Here is a 17628-nt window from a genome sequence, read left to right on the forward strand (position 1 = left end):
ACACACCCCTACACATAAATGTGTCACATAATGAGAAATACATCATTAAACAGAAGGGGACAGTGGGTCAAAGCTACCTCATCCAATGGTCCTGCTGCCGTGGGACATAGAGCTCTGTGCAGGACTATTTCTCCCCACTAACACTGTAATCAGTTCCAGGACAACAGAGAAAACCCAGTTTCTTTTTCCTTTGTATTGACTATACTGAGCACACAGTAGGTGCTGTGTAAATTCCCGCTGACAGACACTCATTAACTACTTTCATAGCACAGACTGGCAGACAGGGATTGAGGGATCGGGCTGGAGCAGAACCACGGGTCTAGTAATAACGTTTGCCTACAGAGTGATTGGGCCATTTGCTGCTGTGCAGCTTTTAACCCTCTTTTGTGGGCTCCTTTTGCATTTTGTAATATTCTGCACGTTTTAAATTGATACAGTTAATACAGAATTATTTGAAATCGTGATCACTACCTTGTAAACACGATGCCTGTCAGCAATTGGGATGCAGTATGGGTGATAAAAGTGGTTGACTAGAGAAGTGGCGCTGTGGATGATTTTCTAAGTATTTCGTTTTTAGTACTACTTCACAGTAAAATACAAAGCTAATCCTCTGAAGAAAAGGCGCCTCAGAGAGCTGACATTTAAAAAAATAAAAAGGGTAAAATACATTTCAAACCCAAGTCTCTCCCAGAGTGCACGGTCCCACTGTCAGAAACCCAGGGAAAAGCGTCAGGCGAGCTACTGCTGCCAAGAATCACCTGTGAGAGCCTTCCAGGGACTTAACAGAACAAGGTACCCAAGCCTCAGAGAACCTTCCAAAAATCCCCTTCCCGGAGCCCCGCCCCCCGCTTGTTACCATAGTGCGTCAAAGGCCCGTAGTCCTCAGGAAAGGGAAAAAAACGTACGTCGCGCGAGACTCAGTGACGGGATTTCGAAGTTAGGGAACAGCCGCGGCGCAGGCGCACTGGCCTCACAACCTCGGGGCTACACGCGGGTAGGTAGACTAGAGGAAGGGGAGCAAAGCGTGCTGGTGTCTTTTTTTTTTTTTTCCTTCCCAGTGCAGTGCGTGAGTCTGCGGGTAGCCGGAGGTGCGGAGCGCGGGGCCTGGCTCGGCCTCCCCGGCGCGCGTGTGACTGCGGCGGGTGCCCTCCTCCTGCTCCTCCACGAGTTGGAGGAGTGCAACGGGCGTGCTCCCGGGTTGCCGGGACGCGAGTTCGTGCTCGCCTTTTCAGCGATTGCCCGTCACGCACACACTCCAGTCCCCTGAGAGTTGGTCTTCGCGCCTCGGCGCGCCTCTCCTCACCCGGCCCCTCCCACCGACCCCCGTTCCCGCTCTCTCCTGGTAGCGAGTCTGCTTCATCCCTGGGGTCCCTGCTTGGGGGCGGAGAAGATGGCTGGCGGACGTCTGCTGTTGGGGGGCGACTTCCTGTCGCCGCCGCCGCTGCCCCCCCTCCCGCCGCCGCCGCTGCCGCCCCTCCCGCCGCCCCCGCCTGAGCCAGTGCTGGAGCAGTGGCGCTATAGCCACGAAAGTGACTGGCAGTGGGCTTTGCGGCGCAGCTTCATCTGTCGGCACCTGCACAGCTATCCCGGGGCTGCCCTAGACCAGCTCCTCGCGCTCTCCGCTGCCTGGACCAACCACGTTTTCCTGGGCTGCAGGTGAGGAAGGTGTGAGGGTCGGGTTAGGGACACGGGTGGTGGTGGGGAATCGGCGATGAGGGTCGGGATAGGGACGGGGGGGCGGGTATGGGTGAGGGCTTAGAGACTGGAGATTTGGAGGTGCTGGAGGACTCCAGAGGGCTCACTGTTGGCCTGGGGGGGGGATTGACCGAGCTAGGTGGCAGGGGATGACATAACATCTAGAAGGGTGCGGGGATCGCGGGAGCGGCCCCTCCAGGACCAGGGATGGAGATAAGGAAGCGCCTGGGAGAGGATTACTGAGAGGTCATTTTGATGGTGTTTTTGGAGGGCGTGGGAAATGACGAATAGCAGAACCTCGGACCTGCGTAGGACCTTCCAGGGATGCGGTATCCGCAGGGAATATTCAACAGTCGGGGCTTCGAGGGTCTGTGGGGGGAGGGGAGGGGACTCTGGTTCTAATTCTTGTCTCCTCCTGACTGGCCTCCCTTTCCATCCCCGTTAAATTAAACAACACCAGTCCTGCAGCTGGGTTGTACTGTCTTCTGGGGAGGCGGTTTGTATGAGGTCTCTCAGCCGCAGGGCCCGCCTTTCTTGTAGATTTGCGCATAATGTGTATGGACGCAAACAAAGAAATGGATATATCTGCTGTAAAAAAGGATTGCCCTCATTTACCTTCAATTGTGATCAGAAGGATTAACATTTGGCCTCAGGGTGAGGTTTTAGGTATATGTCCCCTCCCCCCCTTTCCTAGAACCTGGTGGGGGTTCTGAACAGGCCTCTTTAAAAGCTCTTTGCATTCAATGGAGACTGCGGTATGGTTCCAACGCATTTTTTTTTCCTCAACAGACTACTTGGACCACTGTCCTACAGAACCCTCAAACAGGCCCTATACTAGACTTATCATTCCTTTGATAGACTAAGAGGCTTCTTTTTTTGACACTCTTGCCTCACGGTGAATTTATTAGGAAGGATGAGAAATTCTGGAAAATGATCAGATCAAATTCAGCCAGTTCAGTTCCAGGAATGACTGTAACAGATAAACATAGATAGGATTGTCTACTGTTAGTGCTTAATTGTTGAACATAGCATCCAGCGTGATACTTTGTTTCGCTTTCAAAACACAAATGTGTTTTTTTCTGTCTTTTCTAGGTCAGTGTAATTTCTGCCTCCAGAGATAATGATTATTTCACTGGAGGAACTGGTTACAACTGGGGAAGCCTCAGTAATTAATCAAGTCAGATAAATCTAATTGACCTTCACTTAACAATATTGTTCTGGCAGTAGAAAAGGTACCTTTATCCTGTAATCATAGATCTCCTTAATATCACAGGCGGCCATGGGGAATCTGAATCCTTAAAAAAAAAGTTATAGGTGAGAATAACCATCCTTTGTGTTACTGATAAATCTTACCTTCCCACAAGAATGTAAACTCCTTTGGGGAAAGGGTTTTTGTTTTCTTGTTCACACCTTTATCCTCAGTGCCTAGAAGAGTGCCTTCTTCATAATAGCTGCTCAGTACATATGTGTGGCATGAACAGATGAATACAGCTTTGTAATGTACAAAATACTTAAAACATTTATGTATCTCATTTAATACAACAACCTTGGAAATTGAGTGGTGTCTCATTTTTACAGCTAAATCAATGGAAGCCAAGAAGTTAAGTGACTTTTCCAAGGTCCCATAGTTGGGGCTGGGACCCAAGTCTTCCGATGCTGTTTCCACTGAGACACAGCTGCTATAGGGAAGGATGGACCAGGAGTGAAAGCAAGTAACAGACATAAGTCATTATTATCTGTCAGGATTTCATCCCAAGAACAACAGCAGCCTTGAGCATAACTAGGGCATTAAAAACACAAACCGGGCCAGTGATAGTGTTAAAAGCTCAGGCATCCAGAGCATTTGTGTGTATGCACTCACCCAGGCACATTTGTGTATAGTATATATCAACACATGTATTGTCATCATGTTGCATTGTAGTTAAGTCAATTCAATCAATACAAGAATTGCTATAACATTATCCAGTAGCTTAACTGAAGAGTAATGTTTGCATTGTACCTGATAACTTAGATATAGGAGAAATGGAAGAGGCAATAAAGAATCTTGGAAGCTAGGGACCAAGTGCAGTCTTCCACTTTAGGCAGGCTTTATATTAGCTGTCATCTTCAGGTGGGTAAAATCTGTATTCCAGTACTTGTTAATGTCGATGTTGGCGGAGCTCTTGCTTTCTGGTCTACTCTTCTGTGACAGAAGACTCTTCTTTTCTCCCAAGGGAACTGTGGAGTACATGGTGACACAGCCCACTCTAGTCTAAAATTGTTAATTTGTTATTCAAGGCTCATCCCTTGACTTACAGAACAGATTATAAACAGGAGCAAGAAGGGAACTCTTTGCCTTTTGTTTCCCACTCGTAGGACTTTCTGTGTTCTGATTTAGCCGGGGCTGAAATAACTCCTAGGTCACGGACATCTTTGAAAACTATTTGATCATAAGACCAAGCCAGGAGGAGGAGCTCAAATGTGCAGGGAAGCAAACCACGTTTCATTCTTTTTGGTGATAGTGGTGATTGTCAGAGAACAAGTTTGAATATCTTCTTGACTATCTGTAGCATGTTTCTCAGACTTAAGCAAGCATCAGAATCATCTGTTAGGCTTGTTAAAACACAGATTGCTGGGCTCCACTCCCAGAATTTCTGATTCAGTAGGTGTGAGGTGGGACCCCAGAATTTGCATTTCTAACTAATTCCCAGATAATACTGTTGATCAGAAAATGCTCATCCAGGGACTACACTATAAGAACCATTGCCTTATAGGATAAAATAAAGCAATGTTTTCCAGTCTGCTTTTTTTTTTTTTTTTTTTTTTTTTTTTTTTTTTTTAAATTTTATTTATTTATTTATTTATGGCTGTGTTGGCTCTTCGTTTCTGTACGAGGGCTTTCTCTAGTTGTGGCAAGCGGGGGCCACTCCTCATCGCGGTGCGCAGGCCTCTCACTATCGCGGCCTCTCTTGTTGCAGAGCACAGGCTCTAGACGCGCAGGCTCAGTAATTGTGGCTCACGGGGCCAGTTGCTCCGCGGCATGTGGGATCCTCCCAGACCAGGGCTCGAACCCATGTTTCCTGCATTGGCAGGCAGATTCTCAACCACTGCGCCACCAGGGAAGCCCTCCAGTCTGCTTTTTGATCATTTTTTCCCTCATAGTCTAGGCAATGAGGAAGCCCAAATAGCTGAAATTATTTCTCTTCACTTTTTCTTGTCTGCTTCATAAAAGTAAACAACCTGTCAAGATTGTTTTCTGTAGGCAATTTCTAAGATACGTCTTGTGGCTAATGGAAAGTTAGTGCAGTCTTCTAATCACCTACATCTACAGCATAATTGTTCATATGAATGCCTAGGGACCTCTGCAGTTTTTACTTAAAATTGTCAATAGTGTATGTATATTTAATAAAGCAGAATGGTTAACTGGAGCATTCAGTTTTCCAATCATTCTTCATCAGTAGTATTAGAAACAGAATCCTGGCCTAATTACCTTTGATGAGATATTAATTAATAGAGAAAATATACCCTAAAATGAAATCAGCTTTGCCACCTTGAATATTTGTCTCTTCCTTGTTGATTGAGATTGGTGTTTGGAAGGTAGACGCTAGCTGGGCTCATGTTGTGAAACTAACCTCGCACATAGTAGGTAGAGTGCATCAGTCACCAGCTAATGAAGTATGAGTGGGAGCTTTCAAAAGATGTATCAATAATCTTGGTTTTATGTTATTCACTGACTATGTTAGGAGTCTTAAGAATAGTTTTGCATAAATAATTTTATACTTGGAAATCCTAATCTTTGCTTAGTTTTCAAACCTCAGCTTTTTTATTTGGACCTAGTAGAGCAGTTTAATAAATTTAAAAAAAAATTGAAAGCATCTATTACTGAATATTCATTAAATTTCAGGTGCCATTGTATATCATAAGTATACACCTATATGCACGTGTCTTTTTTCAAGAATGTAAGATTCATGAAGTCAGATGTCTTTGTCCATTAGACATCATCTTTTTGTATGCTAGGTATGGTGGGACAGTTGTGATTTCCTAAAGCTTGGAACATAATAAACTATCTTTGGAAACCTTAAAGACTTGCTGGGGCTTTTTGGTTTTCTTTTTTAAGCATTTACAACCAAATGGGTGAATTAACAGACTTAACTACATAATATGCATGCATCTTAAAATTACTCTATTAGACTTGCCTTACTGACACTTTACGTCATGGTCCCACCGTAAGATAGAATACTATATAGCCATTAAAACCCATGTGGTAATGACATGGAGAGAAAGTTTATGACATAGTAAATCAAGAAAAACAACACCCGCCCCCAGCAGATTACAGATCAACATAGATCATCTGATAGTGTTATTTTTGCGGCGGTGGGGGGACGTGGTATGGGAAGCATAGAAAAAGGAATAAAAAGTAAACCCCAAAATGTTAGTGAAGTTATCAGTGGTTGGGTTTGTAGGTGCTTTTCTTGGTGGATTCTCTAAAATTTCTGGAGTAAAGGTGTTCCTTTTAAATCCACTACAAAAAAAATACACTGTGGAAAACTGAGTAATGAAAGCTTTACTGCCTTGGCTTATTTCAAATTTGTGGAACCACTTCTTTATCCCTGGGTAGCTACTCTCTGGAGACTGAAATCCTAGTGGTCTTCATAGTAAAGATTAATGCAAAGATGAATATTTGCATTGTTCTTTGAATAGTCAAGTGTTAGGCACTATACGGGTCTGTTCCATTATTTTTTCAGCTGGTTGGGCTTCTTCAGTATTATGACTTCCTAATAAAGGGCTGAGAAGATGACTGTGTTGGCAACTAACACAGAGGTTTATTTTTATAGCCTATGGGTGATGTTGAATTTTGTGGCAGATGTAATGAATAGAGAACAGTAAGTAGGTATAATCATTACTAACGCTGGAAGAAACCTGAGAGAAAATGTGAATGTGAATGGAGTGGGCCCCAAATGCATCATTCATGCACACTGTATGGCATACATGCCATTTACAGTTGTATACCGTATTTGGAATCAGGCTATAATTTAAGGTCTGGAGAATTTGGACTGGAATTCAAGGTGAGTGGGTTGGTTGTAGTACCAATTTTGGTAGCAAGAGTGGCAATACCAGTTTAAGATTTGTAGACTTCATCTCACTTTCATAATCTTTTGTTTTCATCACCTTGGAAATTGGACTCCCAAATCTTAATGAAAGTGATATATACAATGTATGACGTTTTAGGCGATGTTTTTTGATATTTAGATAAGAGTAAATAAAAATAAAATCACTCTTGGCATTTAAATACCGGTGCTGGCAGCAGCAGTTATCAGTGGGAAGTGTGGGTTACAAGTGGGCTGGCTTCCAGGTAATGTCAGTGAAGGCCACCATGTCACTTCTTTGCTTTGCAAGGAAAGACATCTGAAGGGTGTGGAACCTATTGTGTTGAAAATGGAAAATGTTATCCTCCTTCAAGTTCAGAACCTATTCATGTAGAGGTGTGCTAGTCACTCATTTTCAGAACTTTCTTGGGGAATTCCCTGGCAGTCCAGTGGTCCCTGGTAGGCTGCGAAAGGCTCTGAAGGTAGTAAGGGTGAGTAGATCCCCATGATAACCAGGACTTCACTTGAGCCCATATTTTTGTTTCTCTGCAGGAAATTGATATTCTGTCAAGCTCCAATCTACTTCATAAAGGAGTCCTTTTAAAAATTGTATGTTTTAAAGCTTTTTACTATGGAAAAATCAGACACACAAAAATAGTTTAGTGGACACCCATGTGCCCATCACTCAACTTCAGCGATTATCAAGTCTGTCATGCTACCCTTCTCATTTCATCTTGCCCCCAGTTTTTTTGTGGGAGATAGTCTGGAGTATATTAAAGAAAATCTTGACATCATTTCTCCTGCAAATACTTTAGTATATATCTGTACCAGGTAATTTTTCATAATACCATTATTCATACTCAACTAAGTTAACAATAATTTCTTAAAATCGTCCAATGCCTAGTCCATGTTTAGTTTTCTGCATTTGTCTCAGGATACCTTTTTACAGTTGGTTTGATTCACAATCCAAACAAGGTCCATGCATATCTGGTTGATCTGTCTATAACCTATAACCTGTAACCATTCCCTCTCCTTTTACTTCATGCTGTTTATTTGATGAAGAAATGGGCTGTCACATAGTGTTTCCTTCATTTTGGATTTGGCTGGCTGTATTTTTTTTTAATATTTATTTACTTTGGCTGCACCAGCTCTTAGTTGCGGCATGTGGGATCTTCATTGCGGCATGTGGGATCTTTAGTTGTGGCATGCGTGTGGGCTCTAGTTCCCTGACTAGGGCCCCCTGCATTGGGAGCGTGGAGTCTTACCCACTGGACCACCAGGGAAGTCCCTGGCTGGCTGTATGCTTGTGATGGTGTTTAACATGTTTCTAGGAGTTAGGGGCTTGATTAGGTTTGAGTTCAATTATTTGGTGGGCAAGAACACTTTTTAGATCTTTATCCTGTCATATCACATCAGGGACACAGGTCTGGTTGTCCAATTTTTAGTGATATTAAGATTATAAAGTTCTCCACCAGCTTTTTTTAATTGAAATTTTTATTGAAATAATTGTAGATTCATGTGTAATTGTAGGGAAATAACACAAAGCAATGCCCTGTACTCTTTACCCAGTCCCCCCCAGTGACAACATTTTGCTAATTATTGTATCATATCATAACCAGGATAATGACCTTGTTGCAATCCACTGATTCTACACAGATTCCCCCAGTTTTACTAGTACTGGTGTGTGTGTGTGTGTGTGTTGTGTGTTGTGTGTGTTGTGTGTGTTTAATTCAATACAGTTTATCATGTGTAGGTTTGCATATCCACTACCACAGTCAAGATATTGAACAGTTCCAGTACCACAAGGATCCCTCATGTTGCCCTTTTATAACCACATCCATCTCCCTCCCACTCATACACAATATTGTGTGTATCAATAGTTTTTTTCCTTTTTATTGCTGAGTAGTGTTCCGTGGTATGTGGTACCAGAGTTTAACCACCTGTTGAAAGACATCTGGGCTGATTGCAGTTTTGGGTTGTTACAAATAAAGCTGTTTTGAACATTTGTGTACAGTTTTTTGTGTAAACATAAGCTTTTATTTCTCTGAGATAAATGCCCAAAAGTGCAGTTGCAAGATTGTGAGGTAATTGCATGTTTAATTTTATAAGAAACTTCCAAGTTGTTTTCCAGAGTGTCCATACCATTTTACATTCCCACTAGCAATGTACGGTTGATCCAGTTTTTCTGCATCCTTGTCAGCATTTAGTGTTGTCACTATTTTTCACTTTAGCCACTCTGATAGGTATGGAGTGAGATCTCATTGTGGTACATCTTTTTGTGTGCTTATTTGCGATCTGTATATCCTCTTTGGTGAAATGTTCTGTTTATATCTTTTGTCCATTTATATGTATGCGTACACATATATATGTGTATATACACATATATGCACATTATATATATATGTATATATCTTACTGTTACATTTTGAGAGGTCTTTATACTAGATACTAACCTTTTGTCAAGTGTGTGGTTTGCAAATGTTTTCTTGCAGTCTGTAGCTTGTCTTTTCATCCTCTTCATGGGGTCTTTTGAGGACAAAAGTTTTTAATTTTGGTGAGGTCCATTTTATTAACTTTTTCTTTAATGGATCATGCTTTTGGTGTCAAGTGTAAGAACTCTTTGCCTAGCCCTAGATTTGAAGATTTTGTCCTGTGTTTTTTGTAAAAGCTTTTTAGTTTCACATTTTACATTCCAGTTTGTGATGCGTTTCGAGTTAATTTTTGTGTAAGGTGTGAGGTTGAGGTTGTTTGTTTGTTTGTTTGGCTTAAGGATACCCACTTGGTCCAGCACCATTTGATGAAAAGGCTGTCCTTCCACCATTGGATTGCTTTTCCAGCTTTGTCAACAGTTGAGCACATTAGTATGGGTCTGTTTCTAGGTTCTTCTCCGTCAGCTTTTCATCTGATAAGCTTAGCAGCCATTGATGATCACTTATTGTTGCATCATGGGTCACAAAATGGTAGTAATCTATCATTCCTTCATTTATTAGCTGGAATGCTTCTGTAAAAGAGATTTTCCTCATCAACTCTCTAGATTCTCTGAGGTACAGTCTGTACAGGAAAATGCCAGATAAATGCTTGCTTTCTTCTTTTAACATTACCTGTTTTTGGAATAATGATTTGATTCCCTACCATCCTACAAAGGTGACCAATAATGAGTTTGTAAGTATTATTATGAACTAATGGATTTTTAAAATATTTGATGTGTTTCAGTCCACTGTGGTTATTCTTACTGATACTCAAGTTGGCTCACTTCTGAGTCCATTTGACACAACCCCTGAGGTCTTTGACAGCTTCCTTGTTTCCAGGCACAAAAATATCTCCCAGGTTCACCTTATACATTTCTTGCCCCAGACCTGGATTCGATCCAACCATTTCTCTCAGGACTCTGATTCCTTTTGGTGGGAAGTGATAGAAACCACAATCTGGATGTTAACAACCCATCCCTTATTATTTATTCATTTATTTATTTGGTTGCACCAGGTCTTAGTTTCACCAGGCGGACTCCTTAGTTGCAGCACGTGGGCTCCTTAGTTTCGGACTCCTTAGTTGCGGCATATATGTGGGATCTAGTTCCCTGAGCAGGGATCGAACCCTGGCCCCCTGTATTGGGAGCGCAGAGTCTTATCCACTGCGCCACCAGGGAAGTCCCACAACCCATCTCTTATTGACACTCTTAGTACTTCTGTAAATATGTTAATGTAATTATTTACATATAATATACATATATGATAGAGAAAATTTATGAGTTTATATGGATACTTTTAGTTCAAATTAAAGATAAGGTCTTCACCTAAATTTCTTGATTTTTATGTTTGTATGTCTCCTAATGATAGTAACATAATTACTCATTTGATACATAACTATTTTATGGCAGGTTCTTCAGTTTTATAGCCAAGACACTCTGTTGGTAAAGTCCTGTGGGAGCAATTATAAGACGGGTCATGTAGAAACTTTTTCAAAAACTGCATTCTTATCTGTTTTAACTGTAGATTATCTTAATTTAAATAGGTACAGCCCACGCTTGATGGAAAAAATTCTCCAAATGGCTGAAGGTATTGATATTGGGGAGATGCCTTCATATGATCTGATGCTGTCCAAACCTTCCAAAGGTCAAAAACGTCACCTCTCAACATGTGATGGTGAGTATACTTATTTCTGGAAGGTGGGATTTGAAGAGACAGTGTGGCTTTTTTTTTAATGATATGAGTGTGGTATATGATTTTAAATAACATTGGTAACTTTGGATCTTACACAAGTGTAAAATTTTAACTGTTAGTTTATACATTCTTTTTTAGGATGCTAAATAGGACTGAAAACTAAGAATACTGAACTCACACTATAATGCTGTCCTTGAAGTCTGTGCCATGGAACCTCCCTTTAAATAGAACAACCTTATACTCTAGATCATTTGAGCATCTGAGTAACTAAATCCTCTTGGATGGGTCCAGCGTGGACCAATTTTCTACTAAACAGTGTTATAGGGAGAAAGCTCTAGTGTCTGGTATAGCCTCAACAGAGTTCTTCCATAGCTTTAAATTTGATATCCTCCATAAATCATTAGTTTCCAGCTGTTCTAGAAATAAAATATAGCAAACACCTTTTTGTGCAGAATAGGTCAGAACTAAGATTTTGAAGTTGAAAACCTTTGGGATCTTTTGACAATTTTTTTTTTTTTTTTTTTGCGGTACGCGGGCCTCTCACTGCTGTGGCCTCTCCCGTTGTGGAGCACAGGCTCCGGACGCGCAGGCTCAGTGGCCACAGCTCACGGGCCCAGGCGCTCCACGGCATGTGGGATCTTCCCGGACCGGGGCACGAACCCGTGTCCCCTGCATCGGCAGGCGGACTCTCAACCACTGCGCCACCAGGGAAGCCCGACAATTTTTTTTATTTGATTTTTTAGTCACAACTGTGTAAAGTACCATCACAGAGTCAGTCACTTCTGGTACAAAAGAGAGGCTTTGTAAATGCCTCTGCTCATCACCTCTGTTGCATTAGAGCCATCTGCTTTTCAGCACAGGTGGTATGAGATCGTAGTGGAACAACCTCTTACTCGGTACACTTCACCTGTGCTTTAACTCATTAGATGCAGAAGCATCTACCAGTCATGCATGGTGGTGACCTGCATACTCGAGTCGATGGCTTTTTTTTTTTTTTTTGCGGTACGCGGGCCTCTCACTGTTGTGGCCTCTCCCACTGCGGAGCACAGGCTCCGGGCGCGCAGGCTCAGCGGCCACGGCTCACGGGCCCAGCCGCTCCGCGGCATGTGGGGTCTTCCCGGACCGGGGCACGAAGCCATGTCCCCTGCATCGGCAGGCAGACTCTCAACCACTGCGCCACCAGGGAAGCCCCAATGGCATATTTTCTATCAAGTCTCTTTCCTTACACATGGAAAGACAGGGAGCATCCCTCCTTATGCTGGAATCTTACATTGATATTTGAGTACCTTCACCTAAATGACCTGAAGTTTTTGTGATGGGAAGTATCTTGTACCAACAATATAGTTTGCAAAAATAATATGGTTGGTACTATTTTCCTGCTTGGTTCTTTTGAAATATTCCTTTTTTAATTAATTGTAAATTTCACTCATTCTATAGGTCAAAATCCTCCTAAAAAGCAAGCCGGTTCCAAATTCCATGTGAGACCTCGTTTTGAGCCTGTACATTTTGTAGCTAGTAGTTCAAAAGATGAAAGACAGGAAGATCCTTATGGCCCTCAAACAAAAGAAGTAAATGAACAAACACATTTTGCCAGCATGCCAAGAGACATCTACCAAGATTATACTCAAGACTCTTTCAGTATACAAGATGGAAATTCTCAGTATTGTGATTCATCAGGATTTATTTTCACTAAAGACCAGCCTGTAACAGCCAACATGTATTTTGACACTGGGAACCCTGCCCCCAGCAGCACATCACAGCAGGCAAACTGCCAGTCAGCTCCTGAGCCTTCACCATCACAGACATTTCCTGAGTCAGTGGTAGCTGAGAAGCAGTATTTTATTGAAAAATTAACAGCAACTATCTGGAAGAACCTTTCTAATCCAGAGATGACTTCTGGATCTGATAAGATTAATTACACATATATGTTAACTCGTTGTATTCAGGCATGTAAGACAAATCCTGAATATATATACGCTCCTTTAAAAGAAATCCCTCCTGCTGACATCCCCAAAAATAAAAAACTTCTAACAGATGGTTATGCTTGTGAAGTTAGATGCCAAAATATCTACTTAACTACAGGTTATGCTGGCAGCAAGAATGGTTCCAGGGATCGAGCTACTGAGCTAGCTGTAAAACTCTTGCAGAAACGTATTGAAGTTAGGGTTGTCCGACGGAAATTCAAGCACACGATTGGAGAGGACCTTGTGGTGTGTCAGATTGGCATGCCTTCATATGAATTTCCTCCAGCTCTGAAACCACCAGAAGAGCTGGTGGTGCTGGCTAAAGATGCTTCTGGGCAGCCGATTTTTAATGCTTCTGCCAAACACTGGACCAATTTTATCCTTACAGAAAATGCAAATGATGCCATTGGTATCCTTAACAATTCTGCCTCATACAACAAAATGTCTGTTGAATACAAATATGAGATGATGCCAAATCGTACATGGCGTTGTCGAGTGTTTTTGCAAGATCACTGCTTAGCTGAAGGTTATGGAACCAAAAAAACAAGTAAACATGCAGCTGCTGATGAGGCTTTGAAAATCCTTCAAAAAACACAACCCACTTACCCATCTGTCAAAAGTTCACAGTGCCAAACAGGCTCTTCACCCAGGGGATCTGGGAAGAAGAAAGATATAAAGGATCTCGTAGTTTATGAGAATTCTTCAAATCCTGTGTGCACGCTGAACGACACAGCTCAGTTTAATCGAATGACAGTTGAATATGTCTATGAAAGAATGACAGGACTCCGATGGAAATGCAAGGTGATTCTAGAGAGTGAAGTAATTGCAGAAGCAGTTGGAGTGAAGAAAACTGTCAAATATGAAGCTGCTGGGGAAGCTGTGAAAACCCTCAAAAAGACCCAGCCGACTGTCATTAACAACTTGAAGAAAGGAGCTATTGAAGATGTGATTTCAAGAAATGAAATTCAGGGTCGCTCAGCAGAGGAGGCTTACAAACAACAAATCAAAGAAGATAATATTGGAAATCAGCTGCTGAGAAAGATGGGTTGGACGGGTGGTGGTTTAGGTAAATCTGGTGAGGGCATTCGGGAGCCAATCTCTGTCAAAGAGCAGCATAAGCGGGAAGGGCTTGGTCTTGATGTAGAGAGGGTAAATAAAATTGCCAAGAGAGATATTGAACAGATCATCAGAAACTATGCCCGCTCGGAGAGCCACACGGATTTAACTTTCTCTACAGAGCTGACTAATGATGAGCGGAAGCAAATACATCAGATTGCCCAGAAGTATGGTCTTAAGAGTAAGTCTCATGGGGTGGGCCACGACAGGTACCTGGTGGTAGGTAGAAAAAGACGGAAGGAGGATTTACTAGACCAGCTCAAACAGGAAGGCCAAGTGGGGCATTACGAGCTTGTGATGCCTCAAGCAAATTGAGATCTTACTAATTTATTTTGTAAATGCCTAATGAGGCAGGTTTGTGAACTAAAGAAATGCTACATGTTCTGGTTGCAGAGTATATTCATTCTTAAGATGTTTCACCTTGTTCATTTCATATAGTGCTTTATTAGATACTGGAACTTGAAGAATTCTGTCCACTTGTATTAGCTTAATCCAGCAGATAATATTGTGCAGTTACTGTTTGTGTCTTTGATATTGCTGTGTCCCTCAGATTTTAGTAGTTTGTACAAAGCAAGAACACATATCCAAATGGAATTTCACCCCGAGAAAGAAATTCCCATTTTAAAGGGCATAGCACAGCAGTTTGCAACAATACGTAAAGTTGATATTGACTACAATAAAACTACAGTCTTAATTCCAGACTTAACTGAAAATGTCAGGTCATTTTGTATTATCTATTTTCATCTTTATGTGAAGCCAGTTATAGAATGTTTAATAGTAAATTGTGCTGTATGTGTAAATGTCCTTACCAACTAAATGATGTAAAAATTTCTTAAAGTAATTTTAGTGTTCATTTATTTATAACTTCTACCATGTGGTTTCCAGAATATTGGAAGTGATATACTGTATCTTGTGATATATGAGTGTTAACAAATTCTAGTCTTCATGCTGAGAGAGCACTACTTGAGACAGCAATTGAAAAGTTCCCAAAACTTTGATTCAGTCTGAAGAAAGGAAGCTGGAACTGTCTGTTCTTGGTGCCTTGCAGAGAGACTCGCAGCAACTCTCCGTTATAGCTTTCACATGATTTGGGTGTATAGCACATCCAAGGTGGCCACAGCTGTGGTGGAGCTTGGTAAAAGACTGAAGATTCATTGGTGCTTTGATGAAAAGGTTAGTTGGCTGGTCCCTCTCTCAAAAAGCTTATTTAGCCCCCAAAGCCAACTTTGTAACATATTTAAAACTGCTATTTTCGCTTATTTCTGGAATGTAAAAAAAACTGTATAAAAAGGATTAGTGTATGCTTCCTGAATAAAAAGGAGCCAAAGTTGATCAAGATGGCGGTGTGCTTGTTTCTGGGAAGCAGCCTGGTAGCGACACTTTGGGTCTTCGGAGAAGGGAAGTGGCATTTGCACAAAATATTTCAACACTTAGAGCACATGTGGATGAACATAATGACTTAGCAGATAGGAACAGCCAGTCAGCCACCCATCACGTTTTCTCTGGGGACCATAACCTCCTGGCTGCAACCAAATCTCAGGCTGTTTACTTCTACGTGATTTTGTTTTTGTATCTCAGATAAATTAAGTGTTAATATTCAGAGATGGATACTGATATTGATAAACACTTCCAATGACTTCATATTTAGAACAATTAGGTTGTTTACAGTGTCTTAAAACATTTAGCACCGAACGTGACATGTAATTGGCCCACAGTGAACAATTTCCTTTCCCCTCTTATTTATATTTTACATTAAGAAGCTGTCCATTGTAGTTAAATCAGTATTTAAAAAATATAAAGGGATTAACTTTTATGCCTGGACCTCCGTGACTTTTAGTCACCTACAGTGATTAACACAGTAAGTGATGTTTGCTTTCCACTAACTCTTTTGTCCTGCAGTATATGGCCTTTCCTAATGTTGGTAGGAAGGGAAATGAGGTGTGCATTTTATTTTGGCACTTAATGTTTTAACAGTGGCAAAGGGAACTAAGCTAAAATGTTTATAGATTTTATAGGATTTTTTATTTTACCTACAAGTCTCATGCCAACTTTGAGAAGCTGTGGTTCAATTAGTGTTAGAAAAGCCAGGCTTCAACTCTCTTGGGTAAGAGTGGCTTTGGGGATTAAGGAGTGTGAAAACTCATTTCTCTACATTTCTTTCCTCTTCCCCAAATGATTTGGGGGCTGGAGGAGTAGGGTAGTGTTACACAAATCTGGTTTATCTATGTAAGTTCAATAGAACAGAATATTAATAAAGTTAAGCTCTGAAATAATGGGGCCAAGTGTATATTTGGTTCTCGGTTTGAGAGTCCAGATTTCCTAACTTCTTAGATCAGCCTTGGTATAGATGTGGAATTAGGGTGAAGTCATTTAACTCTTGCTTGAGAATAAAGAACGTTGAGAAATGGGTTTGGCAAAAATGAGCCGCTGACAACCCTGCTGTTCTATTTTGTCCCCTTTTTGTTGGTTCTTGTAGTTTCCCTTTCTTTGAGATGGCAGTCGTTTTAACCCAGTAACCTTGCTATAAAACCTGCACAGGTACATGAGCAGTTTTAAGTTTTATTTGAATCACTTAAATATATTGTACTGAGGAACTAACTCTGCTTTCAGTTATATTTATAGCTTTGAGGCTCACAGATCTGTTGTTTAGATTTTTTTCCCTCCCCTTTGATTATAAAATGAACAGAAATTTCCTGCATTCTGTTGGGATTCTTTTTAAAATAGTATACAGTGCATTCACTGTGCTATGAGTAACTCCTGAAGCTGGAGATCGGTCCTAAAGAAAGGACTTTAATTACAACTTTGGTTCTTCGTCATACCCTCTTTGCCACACCAGCAGGTGCAGAATTGAAGGTTCAAGTTCAATTCTGCCATTTAAAAGGGGACTTCACAAATCTGGTTTATTATTGTTATAAATTATTGTATGCAGGCACCCTGTGGCATTTGTTTAAAAAAGCTGTAAAGAAAAAAGGCAAATTAGCATTAAACTTTGAAATGAATGATTTGTGGTGCCTTTGACCGTGGATATGATGCTTTGGGAGGTCAGCTTGTTGACGCCGTTGTAAGATTTTAAAAGGATTATCCCATGAAAGAGATTGGGAATAGTGTTTCTCAGGAGGTGTACAAAAAAAATATTAAACCTGCACATTCCCAATCTCACCTTAATTTTTTCAAGTGTAAGTAACAGTGTCAATATTTAAGATACCCAGCCACAGGACTTCCCTGGAGGTCCAGTGGTCAAGACTCAGTGCTTTCACTGCCGTGGACCCGGGTTCAGTCCCTGGTTGGGGAACTAAGATCCCACAAGCTGCACAGTGTGGCAAAAACAAAAAAAACAACAAAAAAAGATAGCCAGCCACAGTAGGGTGAAGAAATTTATGTAAAACTAATCTGCCAAATAAAGACCAATTTAATGTCATTCTACTTTGAAGTAGAAATGGACTTAAGAGAAATAAGTGCATTTAAGGATGTTGCTTCTAGGTGAAACTCACCAGTTCATGTGTTCAGTGTAGGATGAGCTCCCTCATGTTGAGGCTCCTTTAAGTGCCATGTCTTAGAGGATGAGTGGGTACATACACCATAAGGACTTAAATTCAATTAGCCCCCACCCCCCCTCCCCAAGAAGTG

The 17628-nt window shown here is 41.4% G+C and overlaps 1 protein-coding gene across 1 annotated transcript; it reads left to right on the top strand.

The window, feature by feature from the left end:
• The first annotated feature begins 971 nt into the window (after positions 1-971).
• NKRF (NFKB repressing factor) lies at positions 972-15337 on the top strand. The gene is made up of 3 exons (XM_081222888.1): positions 972-1656; positions 10773-10903; positions 12359-15337. Exons 1-3 carry the CDS (start codon positions 1391-1393, stop codon positions 14314-14316), a joined length of 2355 nt encoding a protein of 784 aa, XP_081079014.1. The 5' UTR covers positions 972-1390; the 3' UTR covers positions 14317-15337.
• The last annotated feature ends 2291 nt before the right edge of the window (positions 15338-17628 follow it).

The sequence above is a fragment of the Mesoplodon bidens genome, assembly GCF_964165515.1.
Source record: "Mesoplodon bidens genome assembly, chromosome: X".
Taxonomy (NCBI): Eukaryota; Metazoa; Chordata; class Mammalia; order Artiodactyla; family Ziphiidae; genus Mesoplodon; species Mesoplodon bidens.